Source organism: Pseudophryne corroboree, chromosome 1, assembly GCF_028390025.1.
Source record: "Pseudophryne corroboree isolate aPseCor3 chromosome 1, aPseCor3.hap2, whole genome shotgun sequence".
Classification (NCBI taxonomy): domain Eukaryota; kingdom Metazoa; phylum Chordata; class Amphibia; order Anura; family Myobatrachidae; genus Pseudophryne; species Pseudophryne corroboree.
In genome coordinates, this window is record NC_086444.1 from 1,093,733,967 (window position 1) to 1,093,755,900 (window position 21,934).

A 21,934-nucleotide genomic window follows, 5' to 3' on the forward strand; every position below is an offset into this window, starting at 1 on the left:
TGTACCTGTATACACAGGATACTTTGGGGACGGATATGACCATTTTAAGAGCAAATATTAAAAGTTACATTTTATTGTGTAGCATCATATTTCTTCTCTTGTGCAAAATTTCCTTTATTTACTATTGTATGAACACCACTTTCAAATTTGATTTATAACTAAAAGTGCTCCTGGAAAAGTCCTTTTTTGTCTGTCTCTCTCTGATAAATGCTGTAATGGTTATCAATACTTCCTCACAGCACTATGGTCATGGGTTCAATTCCCACCATGGCCCTGTGTGGAGTTTGTATATTCTCCCCGTACTTGCGTGGGTTTCTTGTGGGTACTCCAGTTTCCGCCCACAATCCAAAAATACGCAGGTAGGTTAATTGGCTCCCAACTAAATTAACCCTAACGTGAATGTGTGTGCGTGTACATGTGGTAGGGAATATAGATTGTAATCTCCACTGGGGCAGGGACTGATGTGAATGGCCAAATACTCTCTGTAAAGCGCTGCGGAATATGTGTGAGCTATATAAATAACTGGTAGTAATAATAATAATAATAATAATAAATAGTGTAATTCCTATCTACAAAAAATCCGGGAGCACCACCAATTATACACTGTACAGAATTTATAATTTACAGTCTTAATATTGGTTATGTGATAATGTCTTAGTATCATTAAATTTAATACTGGTGCAGACTTGATCTCCTCCTTACCATGGTGAAAAATGTAAGGCAGACATGACCAAAAATACTGTAGATCTTGTGTTATATGAAGTCAGCCCTTACAATGCAGGATTCTGAGATTTGCCTGTATCGCGCTCAGGGCATTATCGATGGGTATAAAGAGTTAAATACAAAAATATTTTCTGAACAATATGACCAAAGAATGGGCCTTTTTTCCAAGGTTCACGTTGAGGGACAACTTTCTCATCTATGTATTTGTAGGGGTCCTGGTGTAGAATGAAAAGCAATATGTCCTGATACATATTTTCATATGCCCTAGCACCGGGAAGGCCTGGAGAGAGTGCCCCCCTCCCTCAGCACCGGGGGCAGAATCAGCAGATCTCACCACAGAGCAGCCATCTAACCCCCTCTCCCAGGTGATGGCCACTCCAGCCCGCTGGCTACAGCTCTGATGGCAGAGGCATGAGGAACCCGGGGCAACAGGAAATGGGCATAAGGAGAGGGGCAGAGACAGTACTCTTGACTCCTCTCACCAGCATGTAAGTGATATTACTGCCAGAGAATTCTAGTAGAACCTAAAAACACTTCTGTTATATCCCATACTATATCATCACAAACCACCTCATGATGAAAAACACAGACACCTCAAAGAATTATCCACAATCAAAAATGTATAGCAGTATAGAAGAAAGGAAAGAGGCGCACAAGCCACATACAGAGAAGAAAAAGTGAGGACATCCCAAAAAGTACAGTAGTAAAGATAAGAAAATAAATAGATGAGGGGGAAGAGAGAGATGGAGTATCATGGGTAGAAAAAAGGAGAGGATGCTGTAGAAAGAGGAAGAAAGAAAAAATAAAAACCCAGACATGGACATGTAATATGGTATAAAAGCTGATCTTGCCCTCGGTGTGACAGGGGCTAAGCTGGTGAGATAACAGTTCCTTCCACACTAATTTTATTAGCCGTGAAGGGCTTCCTGCCATTATTGCAACAGTAGGATCTCTTTTATTAGCGTAATTTGGTACTGTAGTTGAAGGTGGTAAGCAAGCACTGATAGAGAAATGCACAGAGACAGCTTACAAGGAGCACTAACCAGTAACGAGAAGCTAGTGGGGGCATTTAAGAAAATTGTTGCACAGCAAAAAGATGGGAATTTGCAGAAAGCATCCAAACATTTGCTAATTCACTGCTAAGGGTAACACTGATTTCCTATGTGGAGGCTTTCTTAAGTAGCAAAATAAATCAACATGAATGACTTTGAATGCTAAGGGGTATATGCAATTGCGGTCGAATTCCCGAAATTGTCGAATTTCGGGAATTTTTCGCCAAAAAAAAAATATCGACAATGCAATTCAGTACTTTCCGACAAAAAAACGGACTTTCAAAATTCGACTTTTGACAAATTCGACTTATTTGCAATGATACACATGCTGCAATTCGACCAAAGTCTATTCAATTCAAGTTTGGAAATTCGACAACAGTGCTTTTAGACAGTAAATTCGTCATTTTCAATCCGCCACACTTTGGAGGGTGAAACCAATAAAAAAAAATTTAAAACATGTTTTTTTTGGTGTTTTTTTTTTTTTGGTAATAGTATATCTATTTATATTAGAAGGGATTAGGTACTTGGTTTGTCTTTTTTGGAGGCACAAGTATTATTTATATATTTTTTAAAATATATATATATATTTTTTTTATAGCTGGAACGGTAAAATCAAGGAAAAAAATGGCGTGGGGTCCCCCCTCCAAAGCATAACTAGCCTCGGGCTCTTCGAGCTGGTCCTGGTTCTAAAAATGCGGGGAAAAATTTGACAGGGGATCCCCCGTATTTTTAAAACCAGCACCGGGCTCTGCGCCTGATGCTGGTGCAAAAAATACGGGGGACAAAAAGAGTAGGGGTCCCCCGTATTTTATACACCAGCATCGGGCTCCACTAGCTGGACAGATAATGCCACAGCCGGGGGTCACTTTTATACAGCGCCCTGCGGCCGTGGCATTAAATATCCAACTAGTCACCCCTGGCCGGGGTACCCTGGGGGAGTGGGGACCCCTTCAATCAAAGGGTCCCCCCCCCCAGCCACCCAAGGGCCAGGGATGAAGCCCGAGGCTGTCCCCCCCATCCAAGGGCTGCGAATGGGAGGCTGATAGCCTTGAGAAAAATGTCAGAATATTGTTTTTTTCCAGTAGTACTACTACAAGTCCCAGCAAGCCTCCCCCGCAAGCTGGTACTTGGAGAACCACAAGTACCAGCATGCGGGAGAAAAACAGGCCCGCTGGTACCTGTAGTACTACTGGAAAAAAAATACCCAAATAAAAACAGGACACACACACCGTGACAAGTACAACTTTATTACATACTGCCGACACACACATACTTACCTATGTTGACACGCCGACTGCCACAGTCTCCGACGATCCGAGGGTACTTGTTAAAAAATTATACTCACCTTCCAGCGTCCAGAGATAAATCCACGTCCAGAGTATAATCCAGGTACTTGGCAAAATAACAAAACGCAAAAACCTGTGCCAGCGGACTGAAAGGGGTCCCATGTTGACACATGAGACCCCTTTCCCCGAATGCAGAGACCTCTACGTGACAGCTGTCACTGAAAGGTCTCTTCAGCCAATCAGCGAGTGCAACGTCCTTGCACTCTGCTGATTGGCTGTGCGCTGTCTGTGCTGTGACAGCGCATCGCAAAGCCTCTCCATTATATTCAATGGTGGGAACCTTGCGGTTAGCGGTGGGGTCACCCGCCGGTCAGCGGATGACCGCGGGTAACCCCCCCGCTGACGGCAAAGTTCCCACCATTGCATATAATGGAGAGGCTTTGCGATGCGCTGTCACAGCACAGACAGCACACAGCCAATCAGGTGAGCGCCACGTAGTAGCGCTTCCTGATTGGCTGAAGGGACCTCAGTGACAGGAGTCACGTGGTGTCCCGGCACATTCAGGGAAAGGGGTCTCATGTGTCAATATGGGACACCTTTCAGTCCGCAGGATCGGGTCATTGCGTGTTTTTTTTTTGCCAAGTACCTGGATTATTTTCTGGACGTGGATGTATCTCCGGACGCTGGAAGGTGAGTATAATTATCTTTTATTTTCAGGTATCCGTGGATTCTACTTGGAGAAGAGGACCGACTGCTTCGTGTCAACATAGGTAAGTATGTGTGTGTCGGCAGTATGTAATAAAGTTGTACTTGTCACGGTGTGTGTGTCCTGTTTTTATTTGGGTATTTTTTTTCCAGTAGTAATACAGGTACCAGCGGGCCCGTTTTTCTCCCGCATGCTGGTACTTGTGGTTCTCCAAGTACCAGCTTGCGGGGGAGGCTTGCTGGGACTTGTAGTACTACTGGAAAAAACAATATTCAGACATTCTTCTCAAGGCTATCAGCCTCCCATCCGCAGCCCTTGGATGGGGAGGGGACAGCCTCGGGCTTCACCCCTGGCCCTTGGGTGGCTGGGGGGGGGACCCCTTGATTGAAGGGGTCCCCACTCCCCCAGGGTACCCCGGCCAGGGGTGACTAGTTGGATATTTAATGCCACGGCCGCAGGGCACTGTATAAAAGTGACCCCCGGCTGTGGCATTATCTGTCCAGCTAGTGGAGCCCGATGCTGGTGTAAAAAATACGGGGGACCCCTACTCGTTTTGTCCCCCGTATTTTTTGCACCAGCATCAGGCGCAGAGCCCGGTGCTGGTTTTAAAAATACGGGGGATCCGCTGTCAATTTTGACCCCGGATTTTTAAAACCAGGACCAGCTCGAAGAGCCCGAGGCTGGTTATGCTTTGGAGGGGGGACCCCACGCCATTTTTTTCCGGGTTTTTCCCGTTTTTTTAATTCGCGGCAAAATCCGGCAAATCGGACGTTTTTCGCCCGCGGGACTGTCGAATCCGTTTTTCATTGAATATGGTGAATTCCGGCAGCCACCTGCCGGAATTCACCTGTCGAATTGTGTAGAATTAAAAAACGGCGATAATTTGCCGCCATTCGCCGTGAATTGCATATACCCCTAAATGTTTACTAGCATGAATTTTTCAGAAACAAACTGTATTTAATTCACCTAAAGAGCAACCACAAAAGGCTCAAGGTTACATTAGCTTGTAAAAGCAACTGAAATCAACATATGGCAATTGTTTAAATGGCATTTAAACACAAAGCATTTTTCTAAACCATGTACGTCTTTCATCTCAATCATCAATGCAAGACCCAAATGGGAGAGGAAGAACACATTATGCTTCATTATGAGATTTCAAGCAAAGCCTTTCAACTTGTAATTTACAAAAATTGCTAAATGAAAATTAACATGGATACAATCCGAACATTACTTCTGACTCCAAAAATGATACAAAAGCCTCACTTACAGAAACATGTCTCATAGCTGCCATGCCTTCTGATGTTATCACATGTAATTACATCAGACGCATCACTGATTATTTTATTTATGGGAAGAGAACGCTCATTACATATCCTAATCACAACAGCAGTGACAGGATTATTAGCCTTGGCTTTCCCTAACCCAACAGATTTCAAAAGCTGTTCCCACCGATTTGTAATATTTCAATGTGTGAGGTGTATTTCATACTAGTAAATAGATCTGCCGCATGTCGGGTCACCCCAGTCCACCCCTCCCCACTATACAAACCTATTCCTGTTGCAATGGTCCCCGTAAGCGACTTGAGGCTGTCCCATCCCTGTTGTGGGAGCTGTTAGAATGACCACCTTGTATTATACCTACTAATAGCACATTTAGCTGCAGTCCCAGCTGCTAGTCTGTTTGAGGAAGTCTCTCTAGCAATTTTGCATATTTTCAAAGTTGGTCAACAGCGATTCCCAAATCATTCCACAGACACTCGATGGGATTGGTGCCCAAGCTGTGATATGGCCCCTTGTATTTAAGACACTCCAAGGGGACCATTGTCGTGTGCTCTTGGTAGAATATCTTCTCCCAAGACTCAGGATTCCGGCAGGCAGCAGTAGTGTTTCCACCACTATCTGTCTTAATCTTTCCGCATCCCGTTTTCATAAAGAATCCCCACAGTATTATCCTCTCGACAATATGTGGGATCAGGTGAGGATCCCGGAGGTCGGGATCCCGGCAGTCGTACCTGGTGGAGATACTGGGGCTGATGCATAATTGGCTGAAAAAGTACTTAAACAAATTAAGTGTATTTCTACCAGCTCCAGATGTGTTCAAGTGCTGGCAACAGTTGTCATGGTAATCTGCTATTTACACCTGATTGTGACCACCCGCAAGCAATACGGATTTCCCAGTTGTGCATACCTGCATACTTTGAAAAAAAGATGTATTTCCAATTGTGTGAATCCTTGTGGCACTTGGCATGCCACATTCTGCCCACACAGATGCACATAGGCAACATTGCTACAATCTACATTGCCATGTATGCGTGTCCATAATGTTCTGGGCATGTGAGGAAATTAATTCACAGCAGATACACTATGCCAACTACCATGATACTCAATAGCCCCAGTGATTAAACAATCGTGCACAGTTTTTGGCTTATGCCATATGTAGCACCTGGCATGGGGACTAAAAATCTCTGTATTATACGGCCGCAAGGAATGATAATTTACAGGGCTGAACCAAAACTTGATTGCCACAGACCACTCTAAGAAGTGACCTTCTCACACATATGCCCAGATCTGGGGGACCGCCTCTTCTCTCAAATTCTTTGCTATTGACATGACCGTGCTCTAGATAATCCTTAAACTCTTTGTAATCATATTACATTGGTGCTTTTCAATAACCTATACTTTGACTTGCTCTGAATGAGCTCTGATCTTCAGGATGAGGCTTTTGCTTGGAAATGCACTAATCAAGTGTGGCAACACTCACAGATTTATTGTTAAATCATATGAAACACTAAGGGACCGGAATCAAGTAGCTGCAGTCATTTACCGTGAGAGGAAAGGGTGGTAGCCTGAGCTTTTTCCAGTCTCATTTGGTGATATTAGCAGCTAACATGCATTAACCCGGGATAAGTACCCGGAGCTATGGTTTAACACATTCCCTGCACCCACAATAAGGGCACTTACTGTACGAGCCTCCCTCAGGCTCAAACAGAAAGCCATGCTAGGTGGAGCTTGCGGGCTTATCGCAGGCAATAATTGAATAACACCAGCAGACCAATTAGCCTGAGTTTAACTTACCTCGGCTAATTTAATACATCGCTAAGTGTGCATACTGTAGATAGACTAGAGCAGCTGAAGACAAATAACTGCACCAGGGATTATTTAGGGGTAAAAGGAAAAGTATGAAACTAATCGTTGCTCCGTCGGGCGCCCAATGGCTGCGGCAGTCCCATTTTCTTTGCAGCCTCCGGAGGTGCGAGAGAAAAAAAAGTGTGACAAAGTCTGTAGTTTGGGTGCCCAACCTCGGTCTACAGACGGTTTTATCCACTTTGCATGGCTAAACCCGGAGCTGTCCGGCGCGATAACTACTAATGGAAGTCTGATTGCAGAAACAATGAAATAACTCCAATAAAACGCCTACTCGTATAGACGCCCAGCAGGGGGAACACATAATTGAATTGCTCCCAACGAATAGTTTCTATATCACTGATAGAAAGTAAGGTTTGTGGCTTCTTATAGTGACAAGCTAAATTTTTATATGTCCTTAGTATTCTTATGTCTAGCTTAAGGGGTATATTCAAATTGCTGTTGAAACTGGCGTCTTGTCGGAAAGACGTCAGGTTCCGACTGATTTAGGTCGGAAGGGGTACCGACCTATTCAATAGGGGCTGTTTTTTCCCCGACAAGTTGGGAATTCCAGAGTTGTCGGAAAACACGTGGATCGGCGGAATAGCCACGGATCCACATGCTTTTGTATGAAACGCGGCCAAATCTGACAGGTTTTGGCCCAATTTCTGACATTCTCAATCAGACTTTAAAAAAAGTCGTACTGAGGAGATGAGATGGGGGCGATGCTGTAGAAGCGCAGCTGGATGCGGTTGCCCTCAGTCACCTGCAGCTCCCCGTTCTCTGACAGCCAGGTCACCTGGTCGCTGCTCACCAGCTTGAAGCCCAGGATGAGGGGCAGTGCTCCGGGCCCAGAAAGGAGAAGCCGGCCTGGGCGCCGCACGGCACCGGGGCGAGCAGCAGCAGCGCGGGGAGGATGAGGACGCTCAGCCGGCACTGGGCTTTGTGGCAGCACGGACGAGACACCGGGAACGGCCAAATCCGACAGTCGGATTTGCCCACTCATTGAATAGTGCATTGACGGATCCTTTCCGATGATCCGACTTGAACTGAATATACCCCTAAATGTCATAGCAAGTCCCTCACTCTAATTACACATACCGTATTAGCAACAAATAAAGGACATAAAACAATGAGAACAAGTGTGTACATGCATCTTTTCGGCTGAGGGGCACCAGACCAGCCAGGTGATACTGACTCTTGTAGCAATCCTTTAGCACAATGTCTAAACAATAAATGAAACCACAAAGCTGCAAAGGTCTTTCATGTGGTTTACAGAAATGATTCATCTTTAAAATTCTTCTCTGAGCTTTGAGAGTAAATGACGACATGTGAAAACTGTGGTTTGCTCCACCGTTAGTTTAAGAGACCAAAGCTGGGCCCATGATTAATCACATAACTAGAAATTGGGCACTTGAGACAATTGTCTCTCTCGAAAAATGTATATAAATGCTATTTTCCAACGCAAATCAACCGCTATGAAAAGTATGGTTAAGAATTGCTGTTATTCATGATAAACATAACAAAGGAGGGGTGTAATAGATAATATATAAATTTATATATATCTCTATATATACATAGACACACATACACATAGTATAGTACATACATACACACATACTTACATGGTTATCTACAGTAACAAACGGTCACACGTTGGGTTACCTTATGTTTAGTAATTATAGCAACTTACAGGGAATCTCACTGCTATTTGAACATGGGGATTTTCATTCACATGAAGTTCATGTTAGCATGATTTGCTTAACCTGAAAGGACAAACGCTCCCAAAAAGTAGTTACCGTGATTTTCATGTACCCCTGAAAATCACAGAAGGTTATAATTTGCTGAAATCCTTATCCTTATTAATTTCACTGCCATCAATTACAACAGGACCTGGTTCCACACTTTGGGGTCAATTCATTTTCATGCGGATTGAATAGCACCGGGAGGGAGCTCCCGGAGCTATTCAATTCAGCAAGATGCTAAGTCGGAGAATGTCCGTACTCCCTGAAAGGGTGGAAGAAGAAATCCTCTAGTCGGGGACAGCATCACGCTAAATAGAATAGCTCCGGGAGGGACTATTCAAGCCGCATTGAATTGAACTGACCCCTTAGAAAGCCAAAAGCACCCAACTTACAATATATCGATCAAGTGTCCTACTGGGCATTCAGGTGATAGTTTGACACATAGGGAAAGCAGTGTCCTAAGGATCTCTAACCCCGTGCATCACATTTGGACCCTGATGAGAGACAGGAAAGTACAATGTCACGATCATTGGTGTTTCCTGCATGAAAAGATTATTTGGATTTAATGAAATCCATATCATTTCTGGCACAACGTCCCCAGTGTTACAATTTGTTGGCTATGACATCAGCCTATAGTGCATGCTAATATAATTTACTATGTTTTGTCCATTTCTAACAGAATAGGTCTAATAAAGTTGTACAACAATGTCATAATGAAATAGTCTAAAGATTTGTATCCCTGTAACTTAATTTAAAAAAAAAAAAAGCCAATGTGGTTCTGTAGTTCTATTGTCGTTCGTAGTTTTTTCTTTAATTGTAATGTCTCTAAATTCAGTCAGTCTATTCTTGCTCATTTGTTTTGTTTTTAATCTTGTTTATAAAACAATTAATGTTTTTATTTATTGAAGTGCTTTAACATTATCCAATATCAATTACATTCATTGCATATTGGGAGTACAAATAAAGCAAATGGGCTGTCTGGAGCTACCCAGGTTAAAAAGGTAGAGAACCACTGATGTATAATACAGCAGACACAACATTAACTTTTGTATGTAAAACTAAAACAATAACTTTATTCCAGAATACGCCGATAAAATCACTCCAGCTGTTGTGAAACCACATATCCCAGCATGCCCTGACACAGGTTTGCTGTAGTTTCTCAACAGCTGGAGGGCCGCAGTTTGGACATGCATGATCTAGTCAGATTGCTTACAATTTAAGCACGGATCTCTCCGTGTGTATGCCCCACAGCGATAGTGATGCGGGGCCCCGCGCCTCGCTATCGCCGGTGCTAGATTGTGCCTGCATGTAGGCACAATCTAGCAGGTCGCTCATTTCACCGCTGGGTGAAATGAGCACCCCCTCGCTCAGCACACATCACACTGTGTACTGAGCTGGGGAGAGATGTGCGCTGAGCGTTTGTGCTAGATCGCTCAGCACACATCTCTCCTCGTGTGTACGGGGCTTTAGAACGTGAAGCAGCAATCACCCAATTACAAGCGGCTAGCTAGTGTTGAAGACCGTCATTATCATCATGTATCTGCACCAGCCCCCAGGCATTGGGTGGCTTGGTTTAGGTCTGCCTCACTTTCAAGTAACACAAACACAGCCTTACTGTAGTCAGCTTATGTCTGAGTATGCCTTTCTTCCCTTTACGTCCATAGTACAATTCCCACAGCTTAGTGATGATCACCAGACCACCAACTATATATTATTATTATCACTCTTTATTAATATGGCGCCACAAGGGTTCCGCAGCACCCAATTACAGAGTACATGAATAATCAGACCAGGAAAACAGCGAAATACAGTTGAAGACAATATAGGACAAGTACAGGGTGTGTGTATGTATCTCCTATATATTTGTCTAAATCTGTGACTCTGTGCCCGTAACGCTGGGTGGAGTCACAGCGGTGGGCGGAGTCAGCAAGTCTCTGCTCCTGCTGCCTGTCCATCTCTCTCCCCTCCCCCCACCCATCAGCAGCTCTGATTCCCCGGCCGCGGCGCCGGCCCAACAACAACGGCTGATGCCGCCCCCGGCATACACATTAGGAGGGACGGGTGGCGTAGGAGAAGGCTCTCATAGCCCTCCCTGCGCCGTGTACACAGACCCGCCGCCTCCTCCGCACAAATCCCGCTGTCAGCTCTCCTGCTGTGACAGGAGGCGAGTGCTGCAGTGACGTCATCTCCTGCAGCACTCTCCTCTTGTCACACAGCCGGCACACACTCTCCAGTCTCCGGGGGCTGCCAGCATCTACAGGCAAGCTGGAAACACCCCCGGAGCGAGAGAGAACAGACCTGCGAGGCCACGCCCCCTTTTCGGCCGCGGGGGGGGGGGGGGGGGGGGGGGAGAGATGTGTGTAACAGTAATGCTGAAATGCTGACCAAGTGACGCCTCTGGACACTGTACTGTTTACCAGCCAGCAGCAGCCGCCCACAGCCCCAACGGTGAGTCCCTCCGGCCATCCTACCCACTGTTTCTATGTCTGCTCGCCTCTTTACACAAGTCTCCTCTTGTGGTGCCCTCCCCCTCCACTACTTTCCCCCCTCTCTTCATCAGCTTCCTCACTGGGGACCCTCCCTGCCGACCCGCGTCTCTCTATCCCCTCCCTACCGCCCCGCGTCTCTCTATCCCCTCCCTACCGCCCCGCGTCTCTCTATCCCCTCCCTACCGCCCCGCGTCTCTCTATCCCCTCCCTATCGCCCCGCGTCTCTCTATCCCCTCCCTATCGCCCCGCGTCTCTCTATCCCCTCCCTACCGCCCCGCGTCTCTCTATCCCCTCCCTACCGCCCCGCGTCTCTCTATCCCCTCCCAGCCGCCCCGCGTCTCTCTATCCCCTCCCTACCGCCCCACGTCTCTCTATCCCCTCCCTACCGCCCCACGTCTCTCTATCCCCTCCCTACCGCCCCGCGTCTCTATATCCCCTCCCAGCCGCCCCGCGTCTCTATATCCCCTCCCAGCCGCCCCGCGTCTCTATATCCCCTCCCAGCCGCCCCGCGTCTCTCTATCCCCTCCCTACCGCCCCGCGTCTCTATATCCCCTCCCAGCCGCCCCGCGTCTCTCTATCCCCTCCCTACCGCCCCACGTCTCTATATCCCCTCCCTACCGCCCCGCCTCTCTCTATCCCCTCCTCCCTATGCCTCTGTATCCCCTCCCTACCGCCCGCGTCTCTGTATCCCCTCCCTACCGCTCTGCGTCTCTGTATCACCTCCCTACCGCCCCGTGTCTCTGTATCCCCTCCTACCGCCCCGCGTCTCTGTATCCCCTCCCTACCGCCCCGCGTCTCTCTATCCCCTCCCTACCGCCCCGCGTCTCTCTATCCCCTCCCTGCCGCCCCACGTCTCTATATCCCCTCCCTACCGCCCCGCCTCTCTCTATCCCCTCCTCCCTATGCCTCTGTATCCCCTCCCTACCGCCCGCGTCTCTGTATCCCCTCCCTACCGCTCTGCGTCTCTGTATCACCTCCCTACCGCCCCGTGTCTCTGTATCCCCTCCTACCGCCCCGCGTCTCTGTATCCCCTCCCTACCGCCCCGCGTCTCTCTATCCCCTCCCTACCGCCCCGCGTCTCTCTATCCCCTCCCTGCCGACCAGCGTCTCTCTATCCCCTCCCTACCGCCCCGCGTCTCTCTATCCCCTCCCTGCCGACCAGCGTCTCTCTATCCCCTCCATACCGCCCCGCGTCTTTCTATCCCCTCCCTACCGCCCCGCGTCTCTATATATCCCCTCCCTACCGCCCTGCGTCTCTCTATCCCCTCCCTACGGCCCTGCGTCTCTCTATCCCCTCCCTACGGCCCTGCGTCTCTCTATCCCCTCCCTACGGCCCTGCGTCTCTCTATCCCTTCCCTACGGCCCTGCGTCTCTCTATCCCCTCCCTGCCGCCCTGCGTCTCTCTATCCCCTCCCTGCCGCCCCCCTTCTATCTATCCCCTCCCTACCGGCCCGCGTCTCTCTATCCCCTCTATCCACTCATACAAATATTGAACCGCAGCAAGGCGTGCAGGGGTTAAGGGGGGAGTAGCCCCTTTCGACGGTGTGAAGAGCGCCCGTAGGGCGCGATGAAGCACCTAGTGTATATATATATATATATTACACACACACATACACACACACATAGCTGCATCAGCAGTTGACACTGAAATAAGTATCAGGTGGCAGTGAACCGCAGGATTTGGTGCAGTTGGAGTTGGGCCCTGCTCATGAGAGCTTACATAGGTGGACAATCACACCATGCATATGGTAAACTACAACAATTATACCCTATATTGCCAGTTATAAAAATGTACACTTATTTAGTTAAAAACTGAAATTAAAACTAAACTCCGTAATCACAATGAAGCACTACTGTCCATGTATTCATACAGCATAGGGCTCCAGCTCTGCTTCACAGAACCACTTTGTCTTATTGTAGGTATCAAAAACGTGGGACAAAAAGGTCTATTTGCATATAAAGCGCAGTGCATGGACAGGAGATGCTTAGTGGTGAATACATCTGTATTAAACACGCTGATCTTGTTCTAAGACAATAATCTTCGTGTAATACAACATGAATGAAAGTTGGATGCGAATTGTGATACCGGTGTGCTCCACGATGGAATGCAGGTACAGTGCTGCCCAACAGGTCACAGACTGCAGGGGGAAGTAGGTGGGTCACAGACTGGAAAATGCTAATCTGTTATATCCTGAATAAGAGTTAATGCAGGAAAAAAGATTACTAAATGGTTTACAACCTTTCTATCACCAATGTAGTATTGTTTATAGGTGAGAGAGCCTGTGTCTGGTTAACTGAGTGATAAGAGCAATTGCAATAGAATGACACACAGCAGATCTACAAACCTTCAGTTTAGTGGAGTGGTTCTCACAACCAGTCCTCATGTTTTCAGGATTTCAGTCTTTGGAAACATGTGGCATAACTAATGACCCAGCAAGATAGATAAACTCACTGTGCATGATTACAGATATCCTGAGAAAATTACCTGTTGGAGGTAAGCAAGAACTACTTGAGAAGCACTGGTATAGTGGATAGTAAAGCAAAGAGAGACATAAATGGGTTGGGGATGGAATCCCGGCGGCAGGTACCCCGGAGGTCAGAACACCGACACCAGGATCCCGGCCGCCAGAATGCGTGGGCACCCACGAGTGGGAAAAGCCCTGGCGCAGCTGTCGGCATTCTCGGCGGTCGGGATCCCGGTGTCGGTATTCTCACCACCAGGATCCCGTCTGGCGGGATATTAACTACATTCCACATAAGTAACCTAGATATATCAATTACCGTTTCATTAGAAAATCTTTCCAGTACGCCACATTTCTCAAACACCCTACAAAGTAGCTGAACCGAGTGTTTCCATAAGATGTGGACAGTTCATCAGCATCAGGGTTGCCATAAGATTTTTTTTTTTAAATAGTTCTCCAAAAGGGTTCTTTCATTTATTTGCTCTGAGTGGGTTATTTAACCTTACATAATGTACGTGTGGCCTCTCACGCGTTGGTGGAACCAGTTCACATAAAGACATGTGGGTCAATTCTATTCGGCAACTTAAGAATAGCGCCGGGAATTAGCTCCCGACGCTATTCAATTCAGCTGCTAGTGACCCGCAATTGTCGGGAATTCTTCTCTCATCCCTGGGGGATGAGAGTAGAAACCCGACAAAAGTGCTGCCTCGCGGCCGGCGCGAGGCTGATTCTGTCGGGAATCAGCCTCGCGCCGGGGAGTTAAGTCGGAGAATGCCCGTTCTCCCGACAATTCAACCTGTTTAGTCGGCGAGAACGGGCCATCGCCGACTTAACTGTAGCTGAATTGAATAGCGTCGGGAGCTAATTCCCGGCGCTATTCTTAAGTTGCCGAATAGAATTGACCCCATGGAGGCTACATCTTATCTACATAAGAAAAAAAAAATCCTTACAGATGTTTTTGGCTTGTGAGACACCAGTCAGTTGATCAACGGTGATCCAAGGGGACCATTTTACCTGGAGCTGAAGGCAACATTTTCTGAGTTTCCCAAATGATCTACTTTATGCAGTAATAAAAATATTTCGAACATAAACCAAAACTATGGGGCTGATCCTATTAGCCACGCGTTACGGGTAAGTGAAGCTATGTGCCACACTTACAGTACTTCTGGCTGAGTACAAAAGTCCATGAGCCTGAGGCACAATCAGAATGATGAGCGTGGATGAGTTGGTGTGCCATTGCCACAATTTCTATGCCGTTACAAAGGGGAACTCGTCTAGCTCCTAATAGGATATCCTATATATGCCTTTGGGAGATATTAATCAATGCTAGTTTCAAAGGGGATGTAGTTATATGACCGGCGGTCTGAAGACCGCTGGTCACAAAACAGACGGCTACATCCTGAACCCTGTAAATCCCGACAGTTGGCATGCCGACTAGCAGAGACCATTCCCACTCGAGTGGGGATAGAACCTGTGGCCTGCAAGGGGCTTTCTGGCAACCAGAACCCCCCCCCCCCCTTCCCCGCGGCATTTTGCTTCCGGGATCCCGCGGTCGGTATGCTGACCGACAGGAGCCTCAGCGCCGGCTAAGCATACCAAATACTTTCAAAGACATCAGAGAAGCTGAAATTGCACATGCACTAACCCGCACTTTAGTGAACACTATTTGCACTCAACAATTAAGGGCCCCATACACTACTGCGACATGTCCATATGTCATGTCGCAGGCGATCACCCCGGCAGCAGGATCACCCAAGATACATTGTATGCTGTCATTTTGCATACGATTGTATCTTGGGCGATCCTGGCCAATCCCAGCCACGCCTGCGGGGTCGGACCAGATTGAATGTGCAGCACATTCAATCTGGAGGATCCGATCAGATGCTCACGGGGCTGCGCATCGGATCCGATCCACAGCCAAAATGCCCGATTTCACCCAATATATCGGGATGAATGCCCGAATTGGGCTGAAATCGGGCATAATCGTTCTAGTGTATGGGGCCCTTTAGACTGGTTATTCTGACCAAATGAATTCAGAGTTGGAGCAGTGTTGGTGACAGATCTTAAAACACGATGGAAGCGCCCTCACCAAATTGGAAATATGAGATAATGATGACATAATAAAGGTAGCTGGTTGGTTTAGAGGATACATTTATTTCCTAAACACACACACACAAACAAAATAAAAAAATAAAGAAGGAGTACAAGAAATCACACTGAAACATTATGGCACTTTAAAGCTGGTATGGCTAGTGCATAAACCAAAGAATGTATTTGAATAGTTACAATTTAAAACCATCGCCATAAAACAAGCCATGGTGCCTTGAACAGACCGTGAGTGTAGTTTACAATAGCACACTTTGGTTTACCCCAAGGGCAGTCTCCCAGAACAGATGTGCACTGTTACCAGCTCCGTGTTTACTGTACATGTGTGTGCCACAGTAAGGCCAGCTGTCATGCCAAGTACAGCCTTCCCCAGGACCTTGCAATGATATACCAGCCAACATAAAATACTGATAGGCATTTTAGGAAAGGAGTACAAAGGGTATATAAGGTGCCACTCTGGCCAATAACACATGAGAAACAGACAGCAAAGGAAAGCTATGCCCATAGCACAGTAAGCAGGGTGATGACCACCTGGCACCAGGTATGTATACTGTGCCCACTCACATAACCACAGCACATCTAACACTAGCAACCTGCAACACAGATCATGCCCATGCCCCAACTTCCAAGTTGGTAGGGGTCATAAGAGTCAGTTATATGGGTGTCTGAGCAACCACTACTCATGCCCCTGCCTGGCATATTGAGGTGGAGGGTATTAGTATGAGCACACCAGCGCATAGGGTGGCCTGTTAAAGCTCCAGACTGAGAGACATGCTGGGACTAGTAGTTACACAGGCACATATCACCATGCCAGATGTAAACAACAAACTTTACTGGTCGGAGGAAGCAACATGGGGCTCTGCGGCTGCTGTGGTAGAACAGAGGCAGGAAGACATGCTGGGACTTCTAGTCCCACAGCTATGAAACAAGGCGGTACTCACAGGGTGGTGGTCCGGTTGGGCAATGCTCCCAGGGGAAGGCTCCTGCCGGCGTCCAGTCCGCTGCACACCACCTTCCCCGCTTCCGCCCTGCCCGTGCCCCGGGGTCTCCCGTCCTGCTTACACCCGGGGGGCAGCGCCCAGGCCGCGGACAGTACGGCGAGCAGCAGGCCCCAGGCCTCCATTACAGCCAGCCCGGGCTGCGGCTACTCAGTACGTGCTGCTGCTGTCCGGGTACTGGGGGTAGTCTGTATTCCAATGAGGGGGGTGGTCTGTGTCCTGTAGGAGGGGGGGGTCTCCGGTGTATAGCCCTGTGCGGGCGGGAGTCTTTCCTCTGCGTCAGGGAGGTGAGTGCGGGGGGAGCCCGGTGTGCGGGAGTGCTGCTGCAGGTCGGGGGTCTCTCAGGCTAGTGGGGGCGGGCTGCTGCTGTCGGACTCTGGCTGTGAGGGGTGGGCGCAGCCTGGCGGCTGGGGGCGGTGTGGGGGTCTCTGGTTACCGGGTGGTCTCTGTGCTGGGAGCGCAGCCTGGGAGGTCCGTGCTCCTGCCGCCTCCGCCGTCTGCCTGTGGCCCCCGGGCGGGACGGGAGAGAGGCCTCCTGCCCCCTCTCACATTACGGGCTGGCGCTGCTGCCTGGCGGTATTGGCCTCCGATACCGGCGTCATCCCTGTCCCCGGCCCAGGCTCCTCTCCCGCCCCCTCCTCACTCTCCTCCTCTCCAGGCTCAGACATGCCGCCGCCAGTGGGGGGGCTGCTGTGACTCGGGGTCGGGGCCGCTGCGTGTGCGCCATTATACGGTGAGGGGCGGCAGTGCCCCGGCGGGTATGTAACACATACTGTACAGAGAAGAACACCCGGCCCCCAGTTACCCGCTGCTGATTGTTACATACACCCTGCTATGTGCTGCATGTGTCTCATACTAATGCCTGTACCCTTAATGAACGCTTCAGTTCTACTCCCATGTGGCTGTCTGTAATGTACTACAGCGCTAATTCCAGTTTGTAGTACATTTATTTTGCTTCAAATACTTTATAATAATGAGAGTAGGAATTGGGAATCTGTACACCCGGCACAGCTCTGGACAGGTATTACTCATAGTCACACTTTATGAGAACACACTGTAGCTGTCTCCATCAGGCAATCCGTGTTATTGTCACTGATAGAACGGAGGGAGGTTACTTCACTCCTAGGGATTCCCTCTCACTGGGCAGGATGTACCAACCTCTTGCGGTACATCCCAATACTAATCACATATGTATTAACATAGACGATTGGTACTGCAAAGGGCAGCTCTCCCGATAAGAGCTGCCCTTTGCCATGGGCGCTGGTCCCTGGACTTCCAGGTTTATCACTCGGGAGTCTGCACTGTGCACGGGGTGCTGGCAGGGATCCGATCAAATCCCTCTGACAGCACCATTGCGGAAAGAAGGCCATCAGCCTCTGTAGGCCAACGTGCTACCCTCCGCATCGCAAACCCAGCGTCTGGGCTTTAGTACATATGGAAAGTGTGGGTTTTACTGCAATTTCCTGTTAGTACAGGAGGGTAACTCCGCTCGCCACCATCGGGCACCTGCACTGACAGTCTGAAACCACTTCTCCCAGGCTCATGCCACTGGCTAAGGATGGACATAAAAAGGCGATAGTTTCAAACTATCAATGTTTTTTATGGCTTATGGTCTTTAGGTCGACATGACTATTTCAAAGTTTTTTTTCTTTTTTTTTTAAACTTTTTCATACTTTACGATCTACATGGGCTACAATTGGGAACGGTAACCTGTGCCGAGCACAGTGGTAGCAGAGCGGGGCACCTTGCCCAAAGGCAAAGCCTTCCCCGTGGCGAGCAGACACGGTGCACTAATTGGGGTTCCCCGTCACTTTACGAAGAAAACGACACCAAAAAAGTTTTTTTTTTTTTAAACCTCATGTCGACCTTTTTCCATGTCGGCATTGTTCATGTTGACCTAATGACCATGTCGCCCTAATGACTGCCGACCTAAATCTTGTCGACCTAATGACCCATACCCATTTTTTTATTTGATGGTAGTGCTCTTACCATTTTACGGCGGTGTTCCAATGTTTGCCGCCATCAAATGATAACCATGTTGTTCCAATAGTTCCCTCATTATCTCCACCAATTGCGCTACCAGTCCTGCCCACAGCCGGCCGTGCTACAGGTGTGTTCTGCGTGCACTAACGTTTTTTTGCTCGTGCAAATCCCATGAATATTTATTCTTTTCAAATTATTTTAATCAGAGGGTTAGTTATCACATTGAAAGTTTTGATGGCAGAAGCTCAGCCATTATTTGATGGTGGGCTTTTGATGTCCATCATTAACTCCTTTGGCCTTCAATACCACCTCTATGCTGATGAAACACAACTCTACCTCTCCTCTCCTGATCTGTCCCCCTCTGTCCTCTCTCAGGTTTCCAGCTGCCTCTCCGCAATCTCCTCCTGGATGTCTGAGCGCTCTCTAAAGCTCAACATGGACAAAACTGAACTCATCATCTTTCCCCATCCAGAGCAACACCCCTTACCAATATCTCTATCACTGTTGACAACACCACCATCTCCCCCGTTCCCCAACTCTGCTGCTTGGGCGTCACTCTTGACTCCTTCCTCTCCTTTGCACCCCACATCCAAGCTCTGGCACAATCCTGTCTGTTCCAGCTATGCAACTTTGCTCGTATCAGGCCATTTCTCTCCCAGAGTGCAACTAATCTTATCCACTCACTGGTCATCTCACGACTCGACTACTGCAATGTTCTCACTGGCCTCGCTTGCTCCCATCTTGCTCCCCTCCAATCTGTCCTGAACTCCGCAGCTAGGCTTATCTTCCTCTCCTGCCGCTCCACATCTGCCACTCCCCTTCAACAAAATCTACACTGGCTCCCATTCCCCTACAGAATCCTCTTCAAATTCCTCACCCTCACATACAAGGCCATCTCTAATTCCACTGCTCCCTACGGGGTATATGCAATTGCGGTCGAATTCGCGGCAATTTTCGCCGTTTTTTAATTCGACTCAATTCGACAGGTGAATCCCGGAAGGTGGCTTCCGGAATTCACCATATTCAATGAAAAACGGATTCGCCAGAGTCGCGGGCGAAAATCGGCCGATTTGGCGGATTTTGCCGCAATTTTAAAAAACGGTAAAAAAAACGTGAAAAACCCGAAAAAAAAATGGCGTGGGGTCCCCCCTCCAAAGCATAACCAGCCTCGGGCTCATCGAGCTGGTCCTGGTTCTAAAAATGCAGGGGAAAAATTGGCCAGGGATCCCCCGTATTTTTAAAACCAGCACCGGGCTCTGCGCCTGATGCTGGTGCCAAAAATACGGGGGACAAAAAGAGTAGGGGTCCCCCGTATTTTTAACACCAGCATCGGGCTCCACTAGCTGGACAGATAATGCCACAGCCGGGGGTCACTTTTATGCCGTGCCCTGCGGCCGTGGCATCAAATATCCAACTAGTCACCCCTGGCCGGGGTACCCTGGGGGAGTGGGGACCCCTTCAATCAAGGGGTCCCCCCCCCCCAGCCACCCAAGGGCCAGGGGTGAAGCCCGAGGCTGTCCCCCCCCATCCATCCGGATGGGGGGGCTGATAGCCTTTTGTGATAATAAAAAGATATTGTTTTTTCCAGTAGTACTACAAGTCCCAGCAAGCCTCCCCCGCAAGCTGGTACTTGGAGAACCACAAGTACCAGCATGCGGGAGTAAAACGGGCCCGCTGGTACCTGTAGTACTACTGGGAAAAAAATACCCAAATAAAAACAGGACACAGACACCTTGACAGTAAAACTTTATTACACACTACCGACACACACATACTTACCTATGTTGACACGCCGACTGCCACGGTCTCCGACGATCCGAGGTACCTGTAAAAAAATTATACTCACCTTCCAGCGTCCAGAGGTACATCCAGGTCCAGAGAGATAATCCACGTACTTGGCAAAAAAAAAAAACGAACACCGATCCAGCGGACTAATGAAAGGGGTCCAATGCTTTCACGTTAGACCCCTTTCCCCGAATGCCGGGACATCACGTGACTCCTGTCACTGATGTCCCTTCAGCCAATCAGGAAGCGCTACTGCCGTGGCGCTCACCTGATTGGCTGAGCGCTGTCTGTACTGTGACAGCGCCTCGCAAAGCCGCTCCATTACTTTCAATGGTGGGAACTTTGCGGGTAGCGGTGGGGTCACCCGCCTGTCAGCCGCTGACCGGCGGGTGACCTTACCGCTAGCTGCTAAGTTCCCACCATTGAATATAATGGAGGGAGCTGTGCGATGCGCTGTCACAGTACAGACAGCGCTCAGCCAATCAGGTGAGCGCAACGAAGTTGCGCTTCCTGATTGGCTTAGAGACCTGTCTGTGACAGCTGTCACTGACAGGTCTCATTCGTGGAAAGGTGTCCCATGTGTCAGCATGGGACCCCTTTCAGTCCGGTGGTCGGGTATTTGCGGTTTGTTTTTTTGCCAAGTACGTGGATGTATCTCTGGACCATGGCTGAGGTGAGTATATTGAACTTTTCTTTTCAGGTATCCGTGGATTCTACATGGAGAAGAGGACCGATGTCGGCGTGTGAACATAGGTAAGTATGTGTGTGTCGACGTATGAAATAAAGTTTTACTGTCGACGGTGTGTGTGTCCTGTTTTTATTTGGGTATTTTTTTCCCAGTAGTACTACAGGTACCAGCGGGCCCGTTTTTCTCCCGCATGCTGGTACTTGTGGTTCTCCAAGTACCAGCTTGCGGGGGAGGCTTGCTGGGACTTGTAGTACTACTGGAAAAAACAATATCTTTTTATTATCACAAAAGGCTATCAGCCCCCCCATCCGCAGCCCATTGGATGGGGGGGGGACAGCCTCGGGCTTCACCCCTGGCCCTTGGGTGGCTGGGGGGGGGGACCCCTTGATTGAAGGGGTCCCCACTCCCCCAGGGTACCCCGGCCAGGGGTGACTAGTTGGATATTTAATGCCACGGCCGCAGGGCACGGCATAAAAGTGACCCCCGGCTGTGGCATTATCTGTCCAGCTAGTGGAGCCCGATGCTGGTGTAAAAAATACGGGGGACCCCTACTCTTTTTGTCCCCCGTATTTTTGGCACCAGCACCAGGCGCAGAGCCCGGTGCTGGTTTTAAAAATACGGGGGATCCCCTGTCAATTTTTCCCCCGCATTTTTAGAACCAGGACCAGCTCAATGAGCCCGAGGCTGGTTATGCTTTGGAGGGGGGACCCCACGCCATTTTTTTTTTAGATTTTACCGTTCCAGCATTAAAAAAAAAAAAAAAATTAATAATAATATTTTAAAAAATAT

At 48.5% G+C, this 21,934-nt stretch overlaps 2 protein-coding genes across 5 annotated transcripts in view; one reads left to right on the top strand and one right to left on the bottom strand.

Moving 5' to 3' along the window:
* ADGRA3 (adhesion G protein-coupled receptor A3) overlaps window positions 1-17,303 on the bottom strand; it is an 89,229-nt gene extending 71,926 nt beyond the window's left edge. The window contains exon 1 of the mRNA XM_063921678.1: window positions 16,633-17,303. Coding sequence (XP_063777748.1) covers window positions 16,633-16,814 — 182 coding nt within the window. The 5' untranslated portion in view covers window positions 16,815-17,303. The remainder of the gene's footprint in view (window positions 1-16,632) is intronic.
* The window catches only part of LOC134927354 (cytosolic beta-glucosidase-like), a 146,512-nt gene continuing 140,718 nt past the window's right edge, over window positions 16,141-21,934 (top strand). Inside the window, exon 1 of one of the 4 annotated variants that reach the window (XM_063921712.1) lies at window positions 16,141-16,232. The gene's annotated coding sequence lies outside the window, so the exon portion shown is untranslated. Of the gene's footprint in view, window positions 16,233-16,708; window positions 16,843-16,900; window positions 16,977-17,358; window positions 17,448-21,934 lie in introns of those variants that run through there. The other 3 variants (XM_063921729.1, XM_063921702.1, XM_063921691.1) reach the window with 3 other exon arrangements.